This window comes from Ranitomeya imitator, chromosome 3, assembly GCF_032444005.1.
Source record: "Ranitomeya imitator isolate aRanImi1 chromosome 3, aRanImi1.pri, whole genome shotgun sequence".
Classification (NCBI taxonomy): domain Eukaryota; kingdom Metazoa; phylum Chordata; class Amphibia; order Anura; family Dendrobatidae; genus Ranitomeya; species Ranitomeya imitator.
Genome location: NC_091284.1, coordinates 226,143,038 through 226,169,614, shown reverse-complemented (window position 1 = coordinate 226,169,614; position 26,577 = coordinate 226,143,038). Strand labels below are relative to the sequence as shown.

At 44.7% G+C, this 26,577-nt stretch overlaps 1 protein-coding gene across 1 annotated transcript in view; it reads left to right on the top strand.

Moving 5' to 3' along the window:
• The window catches only part of DSTYK (dual serine/threonine and tyrosine protein kinase), a 110,018-nt gene extending 89,148 nt beyond the window's left edge, over positions 1–20,870 (top strand). Inside the window, exons 10-13 of the mRNA XM_069756210.1 lie at positions 17,137–17,250; positions 18,275–18,389; positions 19,005–19,139; positions 19,299–20,870. Of these exons, the coding sequence (XP_069612311.1) occupies positions 17,137–17,250; positions 18,275–18,389; positions 19,005–19,139; positions 19,299–19,480 (546 nt within the window). The 3' untranslated portion in view covers positions 19,481–20,870. The remainder of the gene's footprint in view (positions 1–17,136; positions 17,251–18,274; positions 18,390–19,004; positions 19,140–19,298) is intronic.
• Positions 20,871–26,577: the final 5,707 nt, after the last annotated feature.

Genomic DNA, 26,577 nt, shown 5'->3' with positions numbered 1-26,577 from the left:
CCCGCCAAAGCAGCTCCCAATTCTTCCTCCCCAATCGGCTCCTCCAATTCCTCACATTCTTCTCTGCTCAACCTAGGCAGGTCAATCCCCTCCAAGTAACCCATCATGTCCTCAGCCCCCCTCTCCACACTAGAAGTATATAGTTTATCATAGAATTTCCCAAACACTTCCAGAATCTGCTCCCCCCGAGTAGCCAATGTTCCATCCTCCCTCTTAATGGAGTAGACGTGCGAGGAATCCCTTTGTGCGGATGCCATTACCGACAGTAAATGCCCCACCTTTTCCCCCTCCGAATAGAAAGATGCTCTTTGAAAAGCCCGCAATCTCTCCGCCTTTCTCAGATACAATTGATTGACCTCCTGTTGAGCCTTCCTCATCCGACTCTGAGACTCCCTAGAGCAATGGGCCCCCAATGCCGCCTCAGCTTCCTTCAGTTCCTCCAGGACAGCTTGATCCTGTGTTCTAGTCCTAGTCTTGTGTCGTGATATGTCCCGAAACAAAATACCCCTCAAATACGCCTTCATAGTGTCCCATACTACATGGCATTCTGCACTACCCTCATTGATCTTAAAGAACTCCTCTATCTCAGCCCCCACACTTTCCATGTCCAGGAGTTGTAGCCAGGAGGGGTGAACCTTCCATCCCATCTTCCGTGACCCAACCTGTTCTGATAGCTTTAATGAGACCCGCACCGGACTATGATCTGATAGAATCCTAGGATTATATTCCACCCCACTTAGTAATTCGTTCATCCCATCATTACCCAAGGCGACATCGATTCGAGACATAGAACCGTACGTGGTCGAGTAACAAGAATAAGAATATGTGCTAAAATTGCGAACCCGCCATAAGTCAATCCAGCCTATTTCTCTAAGATAGTTCCCGAAAGGGGTGCCATTCCCATCCCCGCGTAGCGGAGCGTGATTACTCTTATCCCAATGGTCATCAGCAATGTTGTTCACATCTCCCACCACCAAAAAGGGAACCCCGACCCACCCTCTCATATGCTCCAAAATCTCTTGAATTTTCTTGCCAGAATACGGCGGGGGTATATATAGTGAAACAATGCAAATCAAGCGGTTAAAAATTTTACACACTAAAAAAACATACTGACCATCCTTATCAATTTTTACTTCAATTTCCTCAAATGGAGTACTTGTATGGACCAAAACAGACACCCCCCTTGCATAATTAGAGAACGTCGAGTGATATGCCCTGCGCACCCATTTTTTCTGTAACATATCAACTTTTTCCTCAACTAAATGAGTTTCTTGCAGGCATATCACCGAGGGCCTCTGTTTCAATAGGTACTGGAATATTGCCGCCCGCTTAGTGGCATCTGCTAGCCCCCTAACATTCCAACTTATAATATTAACATTCCCTCCCATTTCCTTAAAGAAAGATATAAGATGAGAGTCACCTCTCCCAGGTCTCCACCAATGCCCTCCTCCCCCCCACCCCAACAACTAAACCAACCTTCCCCATCTGGAATTCAAAATAACTCAGATACTCCGAACTTTCTTTCTCTATATGAGAATTGAGGGCACTTGATATACCCTAGAGCTAGTTCCTTTACCGTCCATCTCTCCCCCACCCACCGCGATCAATATGAACTATTCATTGCGCCGCCGAACACAATACTGTAATCATTAGGTATAATTAGGCCAACTTCAACAGTAACATTCAAACAGAGCCCCTCCCCCAAAGAGAGGCAGATCCAGTAGAGTTATAGATCTTCAGAATCAGTCTCAACGGTTCCGATCAGTGCCAATTTTCTTGGCATTGGTGTCCAGCCATTGCGTCGCCTCCTCCGGATTTTGAAAAAATTGAACACGATCCATCGCCACCACCCTGAGCTTGGCTGGGTAGAGCATTGAGTATTTTAGGTCCAGTTCACGGAGCTGTCGCTTGACTTCACCAAACTTCATTCTAAGTTTCTGCACCGATGCCGAGTAATCCGGATAAATGGAGATCCGACTTCCGTTTATGCTCAGGCCATCACTCAGCCTAGCCATCCTCAGTAGAGTTTCCCGATCCCGGTAGTCCAAAATTTTTGCCAATATAGCTCGAGGGGCAGATCCAGGCGGCAGAGGACGAGTGGGGACCCGATGAGCCCTCTCCACCGAGAAATGGTTGGTAAGGTCTGCTCCTCCCACCGAGTTCTTAAGCCATGCCTCAATATATTCAGTGGGGTTGTTTCCCTCCACCTTCTCCGGCACCCCGATTATTCTTAAATTGTTTCTCCGGGATCGATTTTCCAAATCATCTGTCTTAAATTCTAACTCTGCGATTCGTTGAATATATTTCTTTTCTCTTTTTAACAGTTCGTTTGTCTGGTCCTCCACACTGCCCACACGCTCCTCCACCACCTCCACTCTTTTTTCCACTTTGCGCATAGCAGAATTAAGGGACTTCATTTCAACTGTGAGATCATCCACCCTTAGGTTCAGCGCAGCCAAAGCAGATTTGCAGTGTATAACGACAGAGAAAATGTCCTGCAGTGTTGGTTCCCCCGTACTTGGCTGCTGCACTTCATTAGAATCATTGGTCTGCACAGGGCTATCAGCAGGTGTCACATTTTCTGCACTGTGCACTCCCTGCGCCCTCCCTGGGGAACGCTGCACCTCCACTTCACTGGCCCTGACTTCCCCTCCACCTTTCTGCCTCATCAGGGCTTCCACCTCAAGTCCTTCTGGACCCAACAGCAGGGCTCCCCCCTCCTCCGTACGGGCAAAGCGCTCCAGCCGGGCTATTACCTCCAGCCTCCGGCGGTATGAAACGCTGGCTCTGGCCGCCTCCTCCTCAGCCACGGCGCCATCTTGAATTTTCGCGCCGGCTGCTGGCGCCACCTGCTTGCGGCGCGGCATCTCTTCTTCTCGCCGCTCGTTAACAGCGGTGCTTTCTCCCCCTCGCCGGGTGCTTGCGGGACCTCTCTGGCCGGTTTTTGGCGTTCGGCGGCGCCTTCAAAGGCCACTTTTCAGAGCGGTGCGGGGAGAGAGATCAGCCGCACGTCCGCTCACATTCCTCGCTAGCGTGAAATGCAGTTCAGACTGAAAGATGACCATTGAAATGGGTTGTTCAGAATTGAGTCACCATAGTTTTCTGAATGGCACCATACTTATTCATGGTTTGTGCTGTTTCACACGAGGAACTACAATATTGGGTCGTTATTGGACACCATTCATTGATCGATGTGGTGCTGATTTTGGAAGAAGGCAGCCATGAAGTATTCATTCTGTGCAATCTTTTATTGTACCCTGAAGAATAATAAAAGCACACTAAAGCAATAGGTCACGGAACATAAATTCAAAAGGATATGGTAGCATGTAAGGAACAGTAAGTTTCCAGATCTAGCCAAGGAAAATATTAATGGTTCAGCACTATATGCATGTTTTTTTCTGTAGGCTATATTTTGTTAAAGAACCACTGGTATAAAATTGTGTAACTTTGCAAATAGAAATATTAAAAAAACACAGATAAAGGTCATCCAATGGATGGCACCACATCACTAAAAGAGGCAGAACCAGTATTATAATGCACCTGTCAATGTACACTGTGTGCAGAATTATTAGGCAAGTTGTATTTTGATCACATGATACTTTTTATGCATGCTGTCCTACTCAAAGCTGTTCAGGCTTGAGCCAACTACCAATTAAGTAAATCAGGTGATGTGAATCTCTGTAATGAGGAGGGGTGTTGTCTAATGATATCAAAACCCTATATAAGGTGTGCTTAATTATTAGGCAACTTCCTTTCCTTTGGCAAAATGGGTCAGGAGACAGATTTGACGGGCTCTGAAAAGTCCAAAATTGTTCGGTGATCATGCTTCAAAAGTTTGGCAATTTCAAGACTGCTGCATCCCTCTTCAAGACATCTCACAATCAAGTGTTTCATGAGAAATTGCCAACAGGGTCGCAAGAAGCATGTTGGGCAAAAAGGCGCAAAATAACTGCCAATGAATTGAGGAAAATCAAGCGTGAAGCTGCCAAGATGCCAGTTGCCACCAGTTTTGCCATATTTCAGAGCTGCAACGTTACTGGAGTAACAAAAAGCACAAGGTGTGCAATACTCAAAGACATGGCCAAGGTAAGGAAGGCTGAAAAACGACCACCTTTGAACAAGAAACATAAAATAAAACATCAAGACTGGGCCAAGAAATATCTTAAGACTGACTTTTCAAAGGTTTTATGGACTGATGAAATGAGAGTAACTCTTGATTGGCAAGATGGATGGGCCAGAGGCTGGATTCTTTAAGGGCAGAGAGCTCCACTCCAACTCAAACACCAGCAAGGTGGAGGTGGGGTACTGGTATGGGCTGTTATCATCAAAGATGAACTTGTGGGACCTTTTCGGGTTGATAATGGAGTGAAGCTCAACTCCCAGACCTACTGCCAGTTTCAGGAAGAAAACTTCTTCAAGCAGCTATACAGGAAGAAGTTGGTATCGTTCAAGAAAAACATGATTTCTTCAGCGGACTACAGAGGGTGAGTATAGCAGATTTTTTTTTTTTATTTATTATTTTTAACATTACATTTTTTACTATTGATGCCGCATAGGCAGCGTCAATAGTAAAAAGTTAGGGACACACAGGGTTAATAGCAGCGGTAACTGAGTGCGTTACCCGCGGCATAACGAGGTCCATTACCACTGGCATTAACCCTGTGTTAGCGGTGACCGGAGGGGAGTATGCGGGCGACGGGCACTGACTGCGGGGAGTAAGGAGCGGCCATTTTCTTTCGGACTGTGCCCGTCGCTGATTGGTCGCGGCAGCCATGACAGGCAGCTGGCGAGACCAATCAGCGAATGAATAACCGTGACAGAAAGACAGAAGTGACCCTCAGACAATTATATAATAGATACTACTGGGATTGTTCAATCGTCCATGACAGCACCACCTGAGAGGGGATCCGACCTTCAGGAACAGGAAACCTACCGATGCATAAGGGCGACACCTCTCCCACGCATGAGTTGGTTTCCTGTTCCTGGAGGACAGGATGCCCTACAGATCATCCGTTTTTCTGTTGGGATCTCCCAGGCCGGCTGACCACCCAGGTAGCGAGGGGGGTCTCCTACCTCGGTCGATGCGGGGTCCCTGGAAGCACCACGGTGGGCCCGGGAAGGGCTCCATGATAGTGTGTGGAGTGGAGTCCGGAGGATGGCCATCTCCAGAGCCAGCAGCGGTAGGTGAGTATTCTCCACGACACCCCCCCCTGGGGTCAGGCCTGATGCCGGTCATCCTGCGGTCCGGCTGGGGTCTTGTCGGTCCGAGCCTTGGCACCGCTGTCCTCCTGAGCGTCACCGTGCGATGCCATAAGTGGCCGGGCCGAAAGTCGGAGGCCGGCTTCTCGCTGTGGGCGCTGCCTTGTCGTGGCGGCGTGGGCCGGGCGTATGGCTGGAATAGCGGGAGAGGCGGAGCACTGTGGGGGAGGATGTGGGGCATCCCGAACAGGGAGGGGGCAGAACCCCTGGCCACGAACCTGCTGACCTGGATCCGGGGGGAGGACTACAAAAAGAGCCACAGAGACCCTGCAGGGCTGCTTTTTGGCCCATTGCAGCAATGAATGAGCCGGAACTCCCGTGGTTCAGCTGGGGCAGGAACGCGCCTCAGAGAGGTCCCATGTGAACCCCTTGCTGAAAAACCGAGGATGAAGTGGGCAGCCCAGCCGCATGAGTTCCTCCAGACTGAAGGATTCAGCTCGCTCCCAAAATGATACGGAACCTACCGCTACTGCTTGGGTAAGAGATCTCTGTGAATGTACCCTGATGCAGTTTTTTCCTTATATTTTCTTTCTCTAGGGGAAGAAATGCTCTTGTAAAAAAACAGTGAATGTGCCCTTTGTAGTTGTCCCTTGCCAGACGCCTGCCCTAAAAAGTTATATCAGCCATGTGTGTGTGTGACACTGTAGGAAATATATATATATATATATATATACAGAGGTCCCTAGTTGCACAGTCCCTTACACTTTTCCCCACTTCTACAGGTGGCAGAAGAAACCCCGGACTTCACCGCAAACCTAGGGGTAATTATTAGAAGAGAAATTAAGGATTCCCTAAAGTCCCGATCTCAAGGGGAATCTTCCAAAAGGAATTGAGAAACCAGTTTCTCAGGGTCAGACTCTTCAGCTGCCCCTTGGAAAGGCGAATGTTATTCACAAGCCTCTGCCTCCTCCGCATCGTCTTCAGAAGAGGACTCCAACCGTTTTTGCTTTCCCCTAGATCAAATGGACAAACTGGTCAAATCAGCCAAATCAGTAAGGTCCACTATCTGGGTAGCTGACGCAAAACCGGTACTTCCTGCACAGGACCTGATGTTCGGCGGCCTAGACCCAAGGAAACGTAAATCCTTTCCACTGAATGACAAAGTTCAGAACCTGATAAATAGAGAGTGGAAGAAGCCAGAAAAGGGCTCCCTATCACTGGCCTTCAAACGGAGATATCCCTTGGTGAACAGATGGGTTAAAGCGCCAAAGCTAGATGCAGCTATGGCTAAAGCTCCAAAAAATCCTCCACTCCCTTTGATATAGCCTGCTTAAAAGATCCTCTTGGAGAAAAAAAAAAACCGGACTCCTTTCTAAAAGGGACATGGGAAATATCGGCTGGTGCTCGAAGACCAGCGGTGGCTGCTACATGTGCAGCCAGATCCATGATGGTCTGGCTGGATCAGCTTGAATCCCAGTTAGAAGATGGAGCCTCGAAGAAATCCATCCTGAAGTCCCTGCTAATAATCCAGAATGCCGCAGCATTTCTAGCCGAAGCTTTGGCAGACTCGGCGAGGATGGCAGCCAGGGCCGCAAGACTATCCAAATCGGCTTGTAGGGCTCTGTGGCTGAAGTGTTGGCCAGGGGACATCCAGGCCAGAGCCTGTCTCTGCTCTATCCCTTGTGAGGGAGAATATCTGTTTGGCCCAGTTCTGGATGAAGTTTTAGAAAAAGCTGGGGATGAGAAAAAGAAATTCCCCAGTCTGACAACCCCCTTCTTATAGACCAGGAAAAGTGTTTTTTTTTTTTTTTTGTTTTTTTTTTTTTGGTAGGTCGTCCAGAGATCAAGGCAGATGGGATGAAAAAAAGAGGTACTGGATTTATGTTTGGAGGTGGGGGGGGGGGGGGTGTTCGCCAGGAACCGTCTTGTGAGGTCAAGAAGCCACCCCAATGACTAGCCGCTCCAGTAGGAGGTAGGCTAACTGCCTTCTACCCAGCCTGGTCACTGATTTCCAATAGCAGTTGGATCCTGGGGATGATAGCCATGGGTCTGCAGTTAAAATTATCCTATGTCCCCCAAAACAGGTTTAGGATTACCCCACTTAGATCTTCCCCAACAGAACAGCCGGCCCTGGAAGCCGAAATTTGTGACCTACGCAGCAAAAAGGTTCTGAGAAGTGCTGGAGGAAGAAAGGGGCAGAAGTTTCTACTCCCCTCTGTTCCTATTCCATAAGTCAGACTGCTCCTTTAGGACTATAATAAATCTTAAAGCCCTCAATGAATTTTGGATCATACGGCCATTCAAAATGGAAACAATCAATTCCGCTAAACTGTTTAAAACTTCTTTACGATTATGTTAGATTTAAGACTCCTACTACCATATACCCATACATGCAGCTCACCAGCGATTCCTTAGTGTAGCGGTCCATTTAGAAGGGTCGGTCTGACCTTTTTCAGTATGGTGCCCTTCTCTTTGGTATTGCAGTCACCTCCCACCTCCCACCCCGGGTATTCACTAAAGTTATAGCTGAGGCTATGGCCCATCTGCATGAGTCAGACATTCTGGTAATTCCCTACCTTGATGACTTCCTTATTATAGGCAAAACAGCGGAACATTTCTTGGAGCAATTACAAAAAGTAATGTCTGCCCTGGAGCGGTTAGGGTGGCTGCTAAACATAAAAAAATCCCAGCTGCAGCCAATGAGTTCAGCAATTCTTAGGCCTAATCTTAGATTCCCAGAATCAGGAATGCCGTCTGCCTGATGAAAAATTAGTTCGCCTACACCATCAGGTCCTGAACGCCTCCAATAATCCCACCATGTCCCTCAGGAAAGCCATGTCTCTTTTGGGCTCTCTTTCGTCTTGTATTCCCGTGGTTCGGTGGGCCCAATTCCATACAAGGAAACTACAGGGCAAGGTTTTGTTACGTCAAAAAACTTTGGGGGTTACTTAGGCCAGCTGACTTTACCCCGGAAGGCTATAAAATCCCTGAATTGGTGGCTAGAGGAAAACAATCTATCCAGTGGGGTCCCCTGGGAATAGAACAACCCGTATAGTCACCACGGATGCAAGCCCTTCCACTTGGGGGGGATCGTATGGGTGAAGTTTTAGTCCAGAGACTATGGGAGCATCATCAGGTAGACATGTCTTCTAACCTGAAAGAATTAACAGCAGTGGACCAGGCGGCTGAGACTTCTTCTGTATCTACAGGGTCATCACGTACAAGTGTTCTCCGACAATCAAATCACCATGGCGTTCCAGGCCCCTGATGATTGTAGCAGAATGTTTTTTCCAACTGGCAGAGCAGCATTTTCTGTCTTTAACCGCTCTGCATATAAAAGGAAGATAAAACGCTACAGCGGATTACTTAAGCCGCAACCTTCTAAAACAAGGGGAATGGTCCCTAAAAAAAAACCCCTCCATCTTTGATCTGATTGTGCAAAAGTGTGGTCAACCAGAGGTGGATCTCTTCGCCACCAGGGAGAACAGGAAAGTGAGGCGATTTTGCTCAGTGAATCCCAGTGAAAACCCTTTGGCAGTAGTCGTGTGTTTTGTTTGTTTTTTTTTTTTTTTTTTAATAAAGTGGAACTTCAGGCTAGCATGTGCCTTCCCTCCCGTGTCTCTACTACCTCTGATGAGAAAAATCAGGAGGGACAAGGCAAAGATTATAGTAATCGCCCCGTTTTGGCCCAGGAGGGCATGGTTCTCATGCCTCAGGACCATGTAGGTGTCTGACCTGTGGGTCCTACCAGATATCCTGGATCTCCTAGCCCAGGGCCCAGTCTACCATCCTCAGGTGGATGGCCTTCATCTGATGGTGTGGATTTTGAACGGACTCTGCTAGAGAGGTTTCTCCCCAGGCTTGATTAATACCCTGCTTAAAAGCAGAAAAATAATCACAATCCACATTTACGTCAGAATCTGGAAAAGGTTCCTTCAAGACTCAAGGGTGGTAGCTGGTCAATCAGCACCAATAAACCAGATTCTAGAATTCCTACAAAAAGATCTGACCATGGGATTATCGTCTAGTACTCTTAAAGTGCAAGTGTCAGCCTTAGGAGCCCTCTTTGGCTGCAACATTGCTGGTAATTACTGGATTGGTAGGTTCATGAAGGCGGCAAGTAGGTCCAAACCAGTAGTGAAAGATAGGGTCATGCTGTGGGATTTGAACTTAGTCCTCACAGCCATGACAAAGCCTCCATTTGAACAGATTTCATCGACCTCCATAAAAAAAACCTGTCCCTCAAGGTAGCCCTCCTGGTAGCACTAATGTCAGCTCGTAGAGTAAGTGACATCCAGGCGTTATCCAGGCCTCCTCCTTATATGCAATTTAGAGATGATGGGGTGATCTAGCATACCTGCCTAAGGTAGTTTCCAGATTTCATACGATGCAGGAAATGGTTCTTCCATCCTTCCTCCCTTATCCTAGTAACGAAAAGGGGGGAAAAAAAAAACTACACACCCTAGACGTTAGGAGATGTCTCCTAGAATACCTAGCAGTTACTGATCCATGGAAAAAGATAATGCCCTGTTTGTCTCCTATCGGGGCACTAGGAAGGGCCTTAGGGCATCAAAAAGCACACTAGCTAGGTGGATTACGGAGGCTGTTTCACTAGCATACATCTCAAAGGGCAGGTCGGCACCTGGGGAACTGAGGGGGCATTCCACTAGAGCGATGGCAGCCTCGTAGGTGGAGAGATTGGAAGTTTTGATTGACCAAATTTGTAAGGCTGCTTGTTGGTCCTCTCCAAGCACATTTTTCAATCATTACAGACTAGATCTGGGTGCTTTCTCAGACCTCTTTTGGTGTAAGGGTGCTGCATGCTGTAGTCCCTCCCTAATTAGTTATTACTCTCTCTAATTCTCTCAGGTGGTGCGGTCATGGACGATCGAATAAAGTCTGTTACTCACCGGTTAACAGTATTTTTCGGAGTCCATTACAGCACCCATAGATTCGCTCCCTTTCTTTAGTTCTGGGTTTGCACCTCTTCCTCTTACGATCCACACGTGGTAAATAGTTAGTAGTAATATTATTGTACATAAATCATGACATTAACCTTGGTGGTCCTCTTGTGCTCTGTAAACCAACTGATGCATGGGAGAGGTGCCGCCCTTATGTATCGGTAGGTTTCCTGTTCCTGAAGGGCGGATCCCCCTCAGGTGGTGCTGTCATGGACTCCGAAAAATACCGTTAACCTGTGAGTAACTAAGACTTTCAGGCTAGTAAGGATCCAATATCCATGAACCTTTCCAGCCTGATAATACCAGGCCGCAGCAAAAAATGGCTGGTGAGGCCCATAAATTTTGGCCCTCACCAGCCTAAAAATAGCAGCCTGCAGCCGCTTCATAACTGGCACATCCAAAGATGCGCCAATTGTGGCACTTTACCCAGCTCTTCCTACTTACCCTGTAGCGTTGGGAAGTGGGGTAATATTTGTGGGGTTGATGTCACCTCTGTATTGTCAGGTGACTTCAAGCCCATGGCTTGGTAATGGAGGAGCGTCTAGAAGACACCTATCCATTACTAGTCCTATAGTTATATGGTAAATAAAGACAGAGCAAGAATAAAGTATTTTAATTGAAATAATGACAGCCTGCTTTTAATAATCTTAATTAAACCATATTTCCTTCATCGCCTAAGTCCACCGAAGCCCTCGATCTTCTGTAAGAGAACTTAAAAATAAAAAAGCAACAATATCCTTACCTGTCCGCGAAGAAGATACACATCCTGTCCTACGACTAGCCCAGCTCCGCTACATCTGGATGCCTTTGGCTGAACCGTGGCATTATGCCACAATTCAGCCTGACATCCAGACACAGGGGAGCTGGAAGCTGATGACCGGAAGAGATTGACACGTCATCGACAGATGACACGTTAATCGTTCCCCAGCATCCCCCAACTGGTAAAACTGCAGCACCCATCAGCTGTACATGATGGCAGACACCCTGCTGCATCAGCCATGATCGGTGTTGGCACAAACTATGGCCATTTAATACCTTTGATATTGTCAATAGTGACTACGGCACCTAGATGCTTAACACTGTGTGGTAGGGCTCCCTCTTTAACGCAATTGCACCTGAGATCATGATTGTGTGGTACTCATGGTTGCCATGGCAATTCACATCCAAATAGTTTGTCAACTATAGTGACATGTCATGGGTTATGTCCCCATACTCCACGCGGGCTTTGGCGCTGAGCTTGCATGTTTATCTGGCACATGTTGGCTGATTTCATCAGCTAACATGTGCCACTAACAGTCATTGATGGAATCTAGATCCATCCGCGGTTGTTAAAATGTTAAATGCTGCAGTCAATATGACTATGGCCTTTAACATGTGCTCACCGGAAGCGCGTGACAGACGTCCATTCAAATCACCCGCCATTCACCCCACTCAAAATAAAACAATGAAAAATGCACACATTTGGTATCGCCACGTTCACAAGTGCCCGATCTGTCAAAATATAAAAAGAATCAGAGTAAGTAAAAAAAAAAAAAAAAAACCAGAACTACATTTTTTTTTTTCATATCTAAACCAAAGATGGTAAGTGCAGGCTCTGGCGGTGGATACTGCGTGCTCCCTCCACTCATCAGGCTGACAGCTCATACCTCCCTCTTAGCCCACAGCAGCGGCGACTCCGCATGGTTTCATATCTAATTGGGGATAGCGTTACCTGTGATACACCACCCTGCATCTGCAGATTGTTCTCACCTGCTGGGATCTATATACCTTCAGGCTTCTCTTCTGATAGCACCATCTGGGCCATATTCCCCTGTGTCCATGGACCGATACGATCACCTGAATTCCATATAGCTCCAGGTTTTTTTCTGATGCAATTTAGTTTCAACCATTGGGGCTCCTTCAACATACTAGTTATCTAGCACACTGATGAAGGTCCAGTTACGAACAAAACGATTGTGTTACTGTATGTATAATAAACCCCAATTTTGCATCACAACACGTCCGGAGTCTGCCAGTCACTTATTATCTATATGTTGAGGCTTGGGAACCTATGACCGTGCACCTCCTTCCTTCGGCTGTGCTGAACATTTTCTATATTCAAAGATTTAACTGACCTGACATATAAGAGAATAGCCTCCCCATACAGTTAGCAATCTAGCATCTGTCGGTTGTGCACTATAGCTGACAACTTGCTGTATCAGCCACGATCAGTGTTTGCACCGTCCAAATCTGTTTAACCCCTTAGATGCTGCTGTCAATAGTGACTACATCATTATAAATGGTTAAAGGGACACTGTCACCTGAATTTGGAGGGAACAATCTTCAGCCATGGAGGCGGGGTTTTTGTGTTTTTGATTCACCCTTTCCTTACCCGCTGGCTGCATGCTGGCTGCAATATTGGATTGAACTTCATTCTCTGTCCTCCGTAGTACACGCCTGCACAAAGCAATCTTGCCTTGCGCAGGCGTGTACTATGGAGGACAGAGAATGAACTTCAATCCAATATTGCAGCCAGCATGCAGCCAGCGGGTAAGGAAAGGGTGAATCAAACACCCAAAAACCCCGCCTCCATGGCTGAAGATTGTTCCCTCCAAATTCAGGTGACAGTGTCCCTTTAACTGAGTGTGGGGTTCCTCTTTATCCCAATTGGTGCCCTCGGATCATGATTTTGTGGTCCTGATGTTTGTAATGGCAATTCATGACCAAATAGCGGCCTTAGGGTATGTGCACACGATGCAGATTTGGTGCAGAACTGCAGCAGATTTTTCTGCTGCAGAACTGCACTGATTTACAGCACAATGTAAATCAATGTGAAAAGAAAAAAGCTGTGCACATGGTGCAGAAAAATCTGCGCAGAAACGCTGGACATTTCAAAGAAGTGCACGTCACTTCTTTTGTGCAGTCCTGCAGCGTTTCTGCGCAGATTTTTCTGCACCATGTGCACAGCTTTTTTCTTTTCACATTGATTTACATTGTACTGCGCAGAAACTGCATAGAAACTGCATATGCAGATTTAGTGCAGAAAATCCTGCACCACATTTCCTACGTGTGCACATAGCCTTATGGTATGTGCACACGTTGCAGATTTTTGTGCAGATTTCTTCCTTTTTTTACCCCTGCAGATTTCTATTATGGAATGGGTGCAGAAACGCAGCAGTTCTGCACAAAGAATTGGCATGGTCCTTTTTTGAATCTGCTGCGTTTTCCGTGCAGATTTTTCCGCACCATCAGCACAGCATTTTTTTTGCCATTGATTTACATTGTACTGTAAATCACTTGCAGATCTGCAGCGTTTCTGCATGGAAAAAAAAAGCTGCAGTTCTGCAGGAAATCCGACAGCTGTAGTAATCTGTTCAGAAGTTAGAGGCATTTAGGTAATAATAATACACATTTTCACTTGTCATACCACTTTGCATTAATTCATGTAAAGCACCTGAAGGGTTAATAAACTACCTGACAGCAGTTTTCGATATGTCGGGGGGTGCTGTTTTTAAAATGGTATCACGTTTGGGGGTTTCCCAATATGAGACCCCTTAACCCCTTACCGGCATCGGACGTACTATACCGTCCGATGCCGGCTCCCCTGCTTTGATGCAGGGCTCCGCGGTGAGCCCGCATCAAAGCCGGGACATGTCAGCTGTTTTGAACAGCTGACATGTGCCCGCAATAGGTGCGGGCAGAATCGCGATCTGCCCGCACCTATTAACTAGTTAAATGCCGCTGTCAAACGCAGACAGCGGCATTTAACTACCGCTTCCGGCCGGGCGGCCGGAAATGACGTCATCGCCGACCCCCGTCACATGATCGGGGGTCGGCGATGCTTGTATATTGTAGCCATAGAGGTCCCAGAGACCTCTATGGTTACTGATGAGCGGTGGCTGTGAGCGCCACCCTGTGGTCGGCGCTCACAGCACACCTCCATTTCTGCTACATAGCAGCGATCAGCAGATCGCTGCTATGTAGCAGAGCCGATCGTGCTGTGCCAGCTTCTAGCCTCCCATGGAGGCTATTAAAGCATGGCAAAAGTTAAGAAAAAAAGTTTAAAAAAATGTGAAAAAAATAAAAAAAACATAAAAGTTTAAATCACCCCCCTTTCGCCCCAATCAAAATAAATCAATAAAAAAAATATCAAATCTACGCATATTTGGTATCGCCGCGCTCAGAATCGCCCGATCTATCAATTAAAAAAAAGTATTAACCTGATCGCCAAACAGCGTAGCGGGAATAAAATTCGAAATGCCAGAATTACATTTTTTTGGTCGCCGCGACATTGCATTAAAATGCAATAACGGGCGATCAAAGGAAAGTATCTGCACCAAAATGCTATCATTAAAAACGTCATCTCGGCACGCAAAAAATAAGCCCTCAACCGACCCCAGATCATGAAAAATGGAGACGCTACGAGTATCGGAAAATGGCGCAATTTTTTTTCTTTTTTTTTCTTTTTTTTTAGCAAAGTTTGGAATTTTTTTTCACCACTTAGATAAAAAATAACCTAGTCATGTTAGGTGTCTATGAACTCGTACTGACCTGGAGAATCATAATGGCAGGTCATTTTTAGCATTTAGTGAACCTAGCAAAAAAGCCAAACAAAAAACCAATGTGGGATTGCACTTTTTTTGCAATTTCACCGCACTTGGAATTTTTTTCCCGTTTTCTAGTACACGACATGCTAAAACCAATGATGTCGTTAAAAAGTACAACTCGTCCCGCAAAAAATAAGCCCTCACATGGCCAAATTGACGGAAAAATAAAAAAGTTATGGCTCTGGGAAGGAGGGGAGCAAAAAACGAACACGGAAAAAAGAAAAATCCCCCGGTCATGAAGGGGTTAAAGTCACTTCAAACATGGATAAGTCCCTAAAAAAAAATAAATTTAGTAAATTTCCTTGAAAAAATGAAAAATTGCTGCTACATTTTTAAACCTCCTAAAATGCTAACAAAATAAAATAACATTTTGCAAATGATGCTGATGTAAAGCCGACATGTGGGAAATGTTGTTTATTAATGGTTTGCTGTGGTATGACCATCTGTGTTGTGAATTCTGCTCTTGGGCTCCCTCCGGTGGTTATGAGTGGTAGTGCTGCGGTAGTTGGATCGCAGCATTTATCAGGTGTATCTATTTTTTGCAATTTGGGCTGGGCTATATAGCCTTGCTTGATCCTTTAGTCAGTGCCAGTTGTCCATTGTTTTTGGAGGATTCACATCCCTTCTGGTCTCTCCTGTTTGCTGTGCTTTTCTTCAAAGATAAGTCCTGGCTTTATTTTTGCTGTCCACCTGCTGTGGACCTTATAGTTCTGTGCATTTTCATGTTTTTGTCTTGTACAGCTTAGTCTGTGAAGAATTTTTTGCAGCCTAGCTATTTCTCTGGAGATGCAGATATACCCTCCATGTCTTTAGTCAGATGTGGTGTTTTGTATTTTCTGTGGTGGATATTTTCTAGTGTTTTAATACTGACCGCATAGTACTCTGTTCTATTCTTTCTTTTTAGCTAGTACGGCATCCTATGCTAAATACTGATTTCATTTCTGCGTATGTTATTTCCCTCTCCTCTCAGTCAATATTTGTGGGGGGCTGTCTGTTCTTTGGGGATTTTCTCTGAGGCAAGATAGGTTTCCTGTTTCTGTCTTTAGGGGTAGTTAGTTCTTAGGCTGTCGAGGGGTCTAGGGAGTGTTAGGTACCCCCCACGGCTACTTCTAGTTGCGCTGTTAAGTTCAGGGTTTGCGGTCAGTACAGGTTCCATCTTCTCCAGAGTACGTCTCATGCTGCTCCAAGGCCACCAGATCATAACACATCTGGATTAAAAGGATAATCATTCAAATTTTGAAAATTGCTAATTTTTTAACATTTTTCTCAAATTTTTGATATTTTTTATAAATCAACACAACATATTGACCTAAATTTACCATTATCATAAAGTATGTGTCATGAAAAATCATTCTCAAAATCACTGGGATTTGTTGAAGAGTTGCAGAGTTATTACCACATAAAGTGACACTGGTCAGATTTCAAAAATTTGGCTCCGTCACTAAGGGGTTAAAATAAATAAATAAAATGTGGAATTGCACTTTTTTGCAATTTCACCTCACTTGGAATTTTAAAATGACAGTTATTGATATGGCAAAATATTCCAAAAAAATACATTAAAAAACTACAGCCCAGCGTCTATACAAATTCATGCCATAATAACCAAATAAGGTCATAGTGGATTACATGTATTCTGCTGTATCAATAACAATTTGTCATTTTTATGGCGATGCATTTGTATGCATACTACTTTCTTGCTTTGTGTAAAATTCTGAGAGCAATGTAAAATGTTAGGCTAGTTTCACACTAGCGTTCGGCAGGGCTGTGGATAGGCAGCCTTCTTCCTCCGTGAAGCCCTGCCCACTGCCACACCTCTTCCTTCAGCTCCTCCTACGTCTGCATGCGTCCTGCGTACCCTATCTTTAACACTGGGTACGCAGGCTATGCGGATGCCTCCGCATGCATCGTTTTGAAGCTGCGCCAACTGCAACTAAATGCAACATATTGCGTTTGATGCATGCGGAGGCATCCACATACATCTGCATGACCTGCGTATGCAATGTTAAAGATAGGATACGCAGGACACCTGCAGACGGAGCTGAAGGAAGAGGCGGGGCTTCACGGAGGAAGAAGACTTTCATCCGCAGCCCTGCCGAATGCTAGTGTGAAACTAGCCTTAGTCAGGCAGAAGCATATTACAAGTCCCCTACCGTTTCTTTTCTTTGTTTTTTTTTTCCCTTTATTTATAGTCATTATTGCTACGCTACTTGGCATAATCTGATAATACTAATTGGTGCTGACTCCTCGCCTAGCCCCAACCTCGGGCAGGTTTTCCCTTTACAGCTCAATGTTGCATGTTTAGAGAATGAGAGCATTCTGAAGTTTCTTGCATTATCGTTGTTTGATCTATAATCCTGCTCCTTCCTGCAACACATCTCTTTTCTTCTCAGGCTGGGCTTTCTCTGGAAACAAGATTGCAAATTGCCTTAGATGTGGTGGAAGGCATCCGATTTCTACATAGCCAGGGCTTGGTCCACAGAGACATAAAGCTGAAGAATGTTCTGGTAAGAGGCTAGAAGTTCTAACATAATGAAAGTTGCAGTATAGATTAGTACATTTTTTTTTTCTCCTCATGGGCCCATGTTAAGCTGGGGTCCGAGAGCCAGATTTCTTGGTTGGTTGTAGAGTACAATGCCTGGCTGCACTGCAGTTCTCCTGACCCATGCTCAACAGCCTCCTATATACCCATGATGCTGTCCGGGAGAAGAGGCCTGCAGTCCATATGGTTATTACAGTCCACATATAGAACATGTAAAGGTCATCAGAGCCGAGCCTACTGAGGATTTTCACAGTACTCGTACCAAATATAAAATGCTTACTGCGTGGGCCGACAGTACTGCCATCACCATCTCCCAGGAGAACATTGGTTAGGGCCACAGCGCTATTATTTAGGGCTTCCTCTTTCCTGTTTAAATAATATATAGATGGGTTCTACATTCAAAACATCTTCATGCCAAGGAAATATGGTTTATGTTCACTTTTATTGAGACAAGGTTTCTATTAGTCTGACAACCAGCATAGGAAAGGTTGAGATGCATTCTAAAGAAGTGAAAAGGAACCCAATGGATCCAATATACTTATGTAGAGTGGTAATTACATATTTACTTTGCGAAAGCTATCTAGTAAGCTTCCTGATGAATCAGTAGCCTTTATTCATTGACATGTCTACTTGATAAATAATCCATTTCTAATCTTAAATCTGGTCATTTCTGTTGTGATGACAGTAGACGTGTGCATATTATGCATGGTGGCTCAGTGGTTAGCACTGTAGCCTTGCAACACTGAGGTCCTGGATTCAATGCTCTTCAAGGACAACATCTGCAAGGAGTTTGTATGTTCTCCCTGTGTTTTGTGTGGGTTTCCTCTGGGTTCTCAGGTTTCCTCCCACACTCCGCAGACATACTGATTGGGACTCGCAATCTAATTTCCCTATGGGAGACAGTGGTGGAGTGTCTGTACAATGCTGTAGAATATAATGGCGCCACATAAGCAAAGCCTAATAAATTTTGTGCTTTAATACTTATACAGCTGGATAAACCGAACAGGGCAAAAATAACTGATCTGGGTTTCTGCAAGCCGGAAGCTATGATGTCTGGCAGCATTGTAGGAACTCCTATACACATGGCACCAGAGCTCTTTTCAGGTAAACATTTTTTTTTTACTTGTATATATGAAAGTATGTCTTTGTGACATGGATTGAAGACTTCTTATAGAACTACCTCCCCTCCACCTCCCAACCCCTTCTTTATGCTTTGTTTCTTTCCTTGGTTTGTGTTATTGGTAAACGGTTCATTTGGCACTACAATGCACATTAGGTTTGACTGTTTTGAAAGGATTCATGTTTTTAACAGTTAAAGCAGTTTTGTGCTCTGCATATCCTTCTTGGATTTTTCTCAGTTGGTTGTTACTATACATTTGTTCCTTTTCATGACTGTTCTTGAAAAATTTACAATCTGCGGGCACCCTGGACTGACGATCAGACATGGCTTCAAGAGAACTTTATAGATGCCACCTAGGGCTCTATTTAGGAAGTTGGAAAGTTCAGTGTTGCACAACATGCTCTGATCAGGTCTTCACGGATTTGATTTGTGGTGGGGGAGTGGGTTACTGGGGTTTCTTCTATGTTTTTATTAATTTTATAATAGAAAAGTACAAACAACCAACTTAAAAACAAATTCAGCGAAAGAAAAAGTACCACGTAAAAGCAGAATATCAAATTATTATATATAATTGCCCTTTGTTTTTTTTTCTCCACTAGGAAAGTACGACAATTCAGTGGATGTATATGCATTTGGGATCCTGTTTTGGTATATTTGCTCAGGGTCAGTGAAACTTCCAGAAGCCTTTGAAAGATGTGCAAATAAAGATCATCTATGGAATAATGTCAAAAGAGGTAAACTGCTCGAAAAATAACCACCGTGTAGTATGCATAGGCCTAGCCAGACTCCTTTTGTGTATGTACATGGGGAGATAACTTACAGAAGATGGAGATTGTACCCCTTTTAGCATGATTTTGTAGGCTAAAGGTATCGCCCTTATTCTCGATCCACAGGTGCCCGTCCTGAGAGGCTTCCCGTCTTTGATGATGAGTGTTGGAAGTTAATGGAGGCATGTTGGAATGGAGACCCCTCTCAAAGGCCTCTTCTGGGTATTGTTCAGCCTATGTTACAGGGTATTAAGGACAGACTTTGCCGCAGCCAGGAATCTAGCAAAAACCTTGAAGATTCAACCTGAAGACACCGCACCTCTGTAGCACTTGTGGATGTTTAGATGCTGCCTATTGACTCCTTGTACAGCAAGAAAATGAAGACTCCTTGTATGATCTGGCATTCCTTGCCCTGTGCATGCTGTCGTACAGTAGAATGAAGCTATAGGATGAGCTGCTCCATTTGCACAGTTGTAGTAGTCACTTTCTTAACCCTATTGACTCCAGCACAGAACTGGTGGCTTTTGGGCAAACTTGCAATATCGGTCAAGCTACAATATGAAGGGGTTCTTGTTCAAAGGTTGTTGCTTCTGTTTACGGTGGGTGCTTGAAAGCTGTTACATCTCCTGAGCGTGTTTTTATAGAGATTTGATTCTTATACCTTCCACGAAAAATCATCGTGTGCTTCCTGATTTAATATTACCAAATCCATTACTAAAAACGAACACTATTGACTTGTACCTGAGATGTCCCCTTTGAAGGACTATCCAACATTCCTCCTTTTTAAAGACCATTTTCTGCCTAATTTGTAAGCCACTCCTCCACTATCGCTGTGCATTGTCTTACTACACAGTGGACCGGAAAAAACCTGAATTGGATATTCTTCATTATGTGTTCTACATGGTTTGTGTTATAGGTGCTGCACAGTTTTAGATGCACTCTTGTGTGTTTGTTTCTTTTTTTTTTTTTTTTTTAATATTTATCCATATATTTTTCATTTTAATTAACTTTTTGAAGGAGGGACTGGTATCTCCTCCGACTAGTTATCCACTAAAGATTATATAATTATTTAAAAGAAAAAAACCTAAACTTAAAAAAAAACAAACCCTAATAATTGTAAGAGTTTTATGCCACATTCTGCTTTGATTCTACAAAGTTGAAGATCTACAGGCAACAAATGGAAATCCGCCATCACCTAACCTCTGGATGTGAACAGGTCATGTTTTAATTCATTGACAGCAAGCAAAATTTTTATCAATAGGGAATTGATACACAATTCATACACGGAGGAGCTTTGACATGCCACCCTAAATTTTTTTTTTTATTATTAATTTTTTTACTGGTACATATAATATACAAGTACTTTCCAATGAGTCTTTTCCCCCACATTGGTTTTAAGCATTTCACTGTGCACCAAGGATCATAGACTTGCTAATGTCTTCTGTGTGTAGTGCATCTGTTTACGTAGTAATGAAACACTATCCACCATGAGCAGTAACCATAGTGTACTGTCCCTTAATGTAATGTACTGTACTTGTATTGCTCTTTCACATTGTTACATACTTCCCCCCCAGAGGTAACCCAACAAAAGTGATGTGTATAATATGGGCTCCTAGTTTTAAGACATTTATTGGTCTCCAAAGTCAGTTTATTAATATTTTATTAAAAGTTAAAATAATAAACCGTGCCTTGCGAATGCATTGTGTTGAGTTTCCACTTCTACCATTTTGCAATACAGTATTGGTACGGAAGTTATCATGGACTGGAGGGTAGCCACTACCCATGAGCTTGTAAGGGTGTATTTGCACTATGCAGTATAAATCTGCTTCCACACCTCCCTTCCAAAATGCAAGGAGATATCTAGCAATTTGGGGTGGTATAATTTTCAAATAATGAGGAGGGATAATTGAACATTTTAAGTGTTTTGCAGCCATAGAATATTGATGTACCATTTTATATAGTAGCAGCTCTCACTTCTTCTGGGTGTCAGTTTTGTTTGAAGGAAGTGAGAAGAAGGCAGCCGCTGATTGGCTGTCAGGCGCATGTGGCATAACAACGTCACACAAGCCACATAGGACCAGGCACCGACGTTGCAGGAATTGCACCGATGCAGAGTACAGGTGACTTTTATTTTACATGATGTGGTAATATATTGGAATTGTGAAGAGGTTGGATAAACCCCTTTAATATTAGATTGATTGGGAGTGGTTTTATAGTGCCTGACTCCCTCACTGATCAGCTGCCATTATCTCCAGTAGAGGCCACATGTCAATGTTGAATTGAGCCACACCGTACAGGTTTTTTTTTTTTTCTTTTGAGTAGCAGCTGCTGCTGGGTACAGTAGATAATAGAATCATAGAATGCTAGCATTGGAAGGGACCTCAAGGATCTTGTCCAACCTCTTGCTCAATGCAGCACAAGCCTCTGTTTGAAGAGTTCCATTGATGGAGAGCTCACCACCTCTTGGCAGCCTGTTCCACTCGTTGATCACTCACTGTCAAAGTTTTTCTAATAACTAATCTGTATCTTCTCCCTTTTTCAGTTTCATTCCATTGCTTCTTGTGCTTCCATGTGTAAAGGAGAATAAGGATGATCCCTCTACACTGTGTCATCCCTTCAAATGTTTGTAGACCGCTATTACCGTATATACTAGAGTATAAGCCGAGATTTTCAGCCCAAATTTTTGGGCTGAAAGTGCCCCTCTCGGCTTATACTCGAGTCAAGGTGAGTGGCAGGGTCGGCGGGTGAGGGGGTGAGGGCGCTGAGGTATACTTACCTAGTCCCAGCGACCCTGGCGCTGTCCCTGCCGTCCCACGGTCTTCGGTGCTGCAGTTCTTCCCCTCTTCAGCGGTCACGTGGGACCGCTCATTAGAGAAATGAATAGGCGGCTCCACCTCCCATAGGGGCGGAGCCGCCTATTCATTTCTCTAATCAGCGGTAACGGTGACCGTTGATAGAGAAAGAAGCTGCGGCACCGAAGACCAGCTGTGACAGGCAGAGGGAGCGTCAGGATCGCTGGGACTAGGTAAGTATGTAATATTCACCTGTCCGCGTTCCAGCCGCCGGGCGTCGCTCCATCTTTCCGGCGCCTCCGTCTTCCCGGCGTCTCTGCGCTCTGACTGTTCAGGTCAGAGGGCGCGATGACGCATATAGTGTGCGCGGCGCCCTCTGCCTGATCAGTCAGCGCAGAGAGACGCCGGGACCGGACGCCGGAACGAGACGCCGGGAGCTGCAATCAAGAGAGGGGAGTATGGCTTTTTTTTTTTTTTTTTATTGCAGCAGCGGCACAGATTTATGTGGAGCATCTATGGGGCAGTATGAACGGTGCAGAGCACTGTATGGGGGCAATATGAACAGTGCAGAGCACTATATGGGGCACAGATATGGGGGCAGTATGAACGATGCAGAGCATATATGGGGCACAGATATGGGGGCAGTATGAACGGTGCACAGCACTATATGGGGCACAGATATGGGGGCAGTATGAACGGTGCACAGCACTATATGGGGCACAGATATGGGGGCAATATGAACGGTGCAGAGCACTATATGGGGCACAGATATGGGGGCAATATGAACGGTGCATAGCATACAGGGCACAGATATGGGGCAATATGAACGGTGCAGAGCACTATATGACACAGCTATGGGGAAATAATGAACGGTGCAGAGCACTATATGGCACAGCTATGGGGAAATAATGATCTATTTTTAGTTTTGAAATTCACCGGTAAATGCTGCATTTCCACCCTAGGCTTATACTCGAGTCAATAGGTTTTACCAGTTTTTTGTGGCAAAATTAGGGGGGTCGGCTTATACTCGAGTATATACGGTAAGTCTTTTAGCCTTCTTTTTTGCAATCTAAACATCCCAGATCCTGTAAACATTTCTCGTAGGACATACTTTGCAGTCCACTCACCATCCTGGTAGCTCTTTCCTGAACTTGTTCCGGTTTTTCAATGTCTTAAATTTTTTTTTTTTCTTTTTTTTATTTGGTGCCCAGAACTGGACACAATATTCCAGATGAGACCTGACCAAGGAGGGGTAGAAGAGGAGAATTACTTCTTGTGATCTAGACTCTGCTTCTCTTAATACATCCTAGAACTGTTTAGCACAACTTTTCTCAAAAGGATATAAAAAATTATATAAAGAAAGAACTCAATATCAATACCACACAAAAATGCTAGCTGGGTATGGAAAACTACAAGAAAGGGGTCAAGAGTATATTTATGAAAATGCATTCAATTTGTTAATATAATTATGCAAAATTACATCCATCCAGAGGAACACTACCAAAAGCAGGTAACATGGGGATTTTGTGAACCAAAGTATAGCATAGTTGACAACATTTCCTTTTAATTATTTATTTTCCTCATCAGTGTAATTAAGTTATGTGCAGTATATGATATAAGAGCACACTAAATGCCAAGGGGTCACGATAGCCACGTTCCTAGTTAGTCCCATAAGGGGTCAAACTCCAAGTGGAGAGGGAACATGGATATTGATTAATTCTATTAGTAAAGTGCCACAGTACATATCAGTGCGTGTAGGTTAAACTTAGTATCCATAATAAAAGTGCCAGCGCTACAACTTACATGGTATTCCACAAAAATTAACCTCAGTCCTGCCGCCTGTACTCGCATTTCGCCTGTCTTCGTCAGGAGGTGTAATTAATTTGTGTCAGTATATGAAGGAGGTTGTACCAGTCAGGGGCATCCGATATTAAATGACGCAGGTCAATGAGCGGCGCATGCGCGGACGCCATCAAACCACTGCTGCTAGGCAGCAGGGATCATGTGCATGGCGGTGGAGTGCATCGGGAAGGCCTGGGTGTAGCAAGGCATGCGCACTGACCATGGAAAAGAAATTGGTGGACATAACAAATAACAGGTAACCAGTATGGAATGTGGACAAAATGAAAAAAGGGGAGGAGGAGAAGGAAACTAAAAATTAAATATTCATGTGTGCAAACATTAAATAGGATAAAGGTAAAAGTGTTGTTAAATTGCATAATAAAATTAAGAAGGTAATGTGTGTGAACAGTGAATAATACATGACTAAAACAAAATGGGAAAAACACAGGGGACATGTTCTGTCTTCATATACGTTGATACAGTGTGTGATCCGACATACGGCATAAACCTTGGTACAATCCCACAATGCAGCACTCTAATTATTACTAAAACACAGGTTATAAATTTAACCACCACTAGATGGTGCTATAACACAGCAAACCAGAAACACTAATGTTAGTAAAACTTTAATGCATGATTGGAACCACACTGTCCTTCCTAGAATGGACAGAACACTCCCCGCTTGGCATCAACCGATGCCACCTACAGGTTCTTTTGGTGAAAACAGTAAGACAAGTTCTGCAACTGGTCTGAGGAATAGTCTACTCTCCCTGGACTTGCCCACTTTGACCTTGACCTTACGCACCCTCCCATCTTTGCTTGGGAATATTTTAGTGATGAGGCCTAGTGGCCACTCACTGTGGTGAGACTGGCTGACTTTCATGAGAACAACATCGCTGGTTTTGATGTTTGGTTTGTCAGTCTGCCACTTCTTCCTTGGTTGTAAGGTGGAGAGGTACTGTTTCCTCCATCTGTCCCAGAAGGTATTGGAGAGGCTTTGTACTTGTCTCCATTGTCGTCTGTAAAGTTCCTTGTTGCTGAAATCTCCAGGTGGAGCGCTGAGGACGCTGGCTTTCTGAGTAAGCAACATGGCAGGAGTGAGAATGGTCAGATCTCCAGAGTCACTAGAAAGGGAAGTCAATGGTCTAGCATTAATGATGGCCGAAACTTCTGTCAAGAATGTGGTCAAACTTTCATGTGTGAGTCTTGCACTACCTGCTTGCAAGAAAATGGAGTCAAGGATTCTGCGTGCTATTCCTATCATCCTCTCCCAGACACCTCCCATGTGAGAAGAGTGTGGTAGATTGAAAGTCCAGGTGCATCCCTGCTCACTCAGGTATCTTTCCACACTGGTGGTATCTAATTTGGAACGAATTTGAAGTTCTTTCACTGCTCCTACAAAGTTGGTGCCTCTATCGGAGCGTATGTGCTTCATGGGGCTTCTGGTGGCGATGAAACGTTGGAGTGCATTTATAAACCCTGAAGTGTCCATGGACTCAATTACTTCGATGTGGACTGCTCTGATGAACATACAGGTGAACATAACTGCCCAGCGTTTGGCGTTGGCTTGGACTCTTCTAGTGTTCTGTGCAACCACAGACCATGGCCCGAACACATCCAGTCCGACGTTGGTAAAGGGAGGTTCTGTACTAAGTCTGTCCAATGGGAGATTGGCCATCTTCGGCTTTTCAGTCCCTCCACTGAGTTTGCGACAAATCACGCAATTGTAAATGAGTTTACTCACGTATCTCTTTGCTCCAACTATCCATAGTCCAGCAGTTCGTAGATTTACTTCGGTGAACAGTCTGCCCTGATGTTTCACCAAAACGTGGTGGTGTTGCACAAGCAGAGCCATGACAAGATGATGTCCGGGGATTATGACAGGGTGTTTCTCCCCAAATTCCACTTCAGCTTCATGAAGACGACCTCCAATTCTTAACCCATTTTGATCAAGCTTCTTCAAAACACTGTCTCTGGGAACAGGTTGGCCTTTATTGAGGTAATGTAATTCTTTGGCATAACATTCACGTTGTATGGTGCGAATTATAATGTTCTTGGCATTTTCCATGTTTGGAACGGTAAAGGCAAGCTTGCAGTGATGCCAACCCTTGCAAGGTTTCTGAATGGCGGTGATGTTGACTTATAGGATCGAGCCACGTGAATCAAACAAACGAGGGCACGAACAAGCGAGTTCCAAGTTGAAAACTTGTTAAGTGGTGGGATTTGAGGTGATTGTCTTTAGTCACCGTACGTAGAACGGATACCTGAGGACGGATTTCCTCATCTGCCTCTGGATCTACCAGTTCAAAGGTGTTTGACCCGTCAATGTATGGCGTGGAACGGTATAAGAATAGGGCCAGTAAACCAGGTTGTGTCCTTAACGTGTCTCGCCTCAACGGATCTGGTTGCGTGGTCCGCAGGATTGTGGTGTGTGGACACATAATAAGAGTTCTTCCATCTTACCCACAAGTCTCTTTTCTCGCTGGGAAGTGGAGTATCCTAATCAGACGTCTCTTAGGTGAAGTCTCTCAACATCATTTTACCTTGAATAGTCACAGGGGTTACAAATCCAAGAGGATCGTACAAGCTGTTTACAACGGACAGGACACCTCTGCGCGTGAAGGGTTTCTCTTCTTCACTGATCTGGAAGGTGAATGCGTCCTTTTTCAAATCCCAGAGTAAACCCAGGCTCTGCTGCATGGGAAGGGAGTCCATGCTTAAATCCAAGTCTTTTAAATCGGTTGAGTAATCTTGAGAGGGAAAGGCTGCCA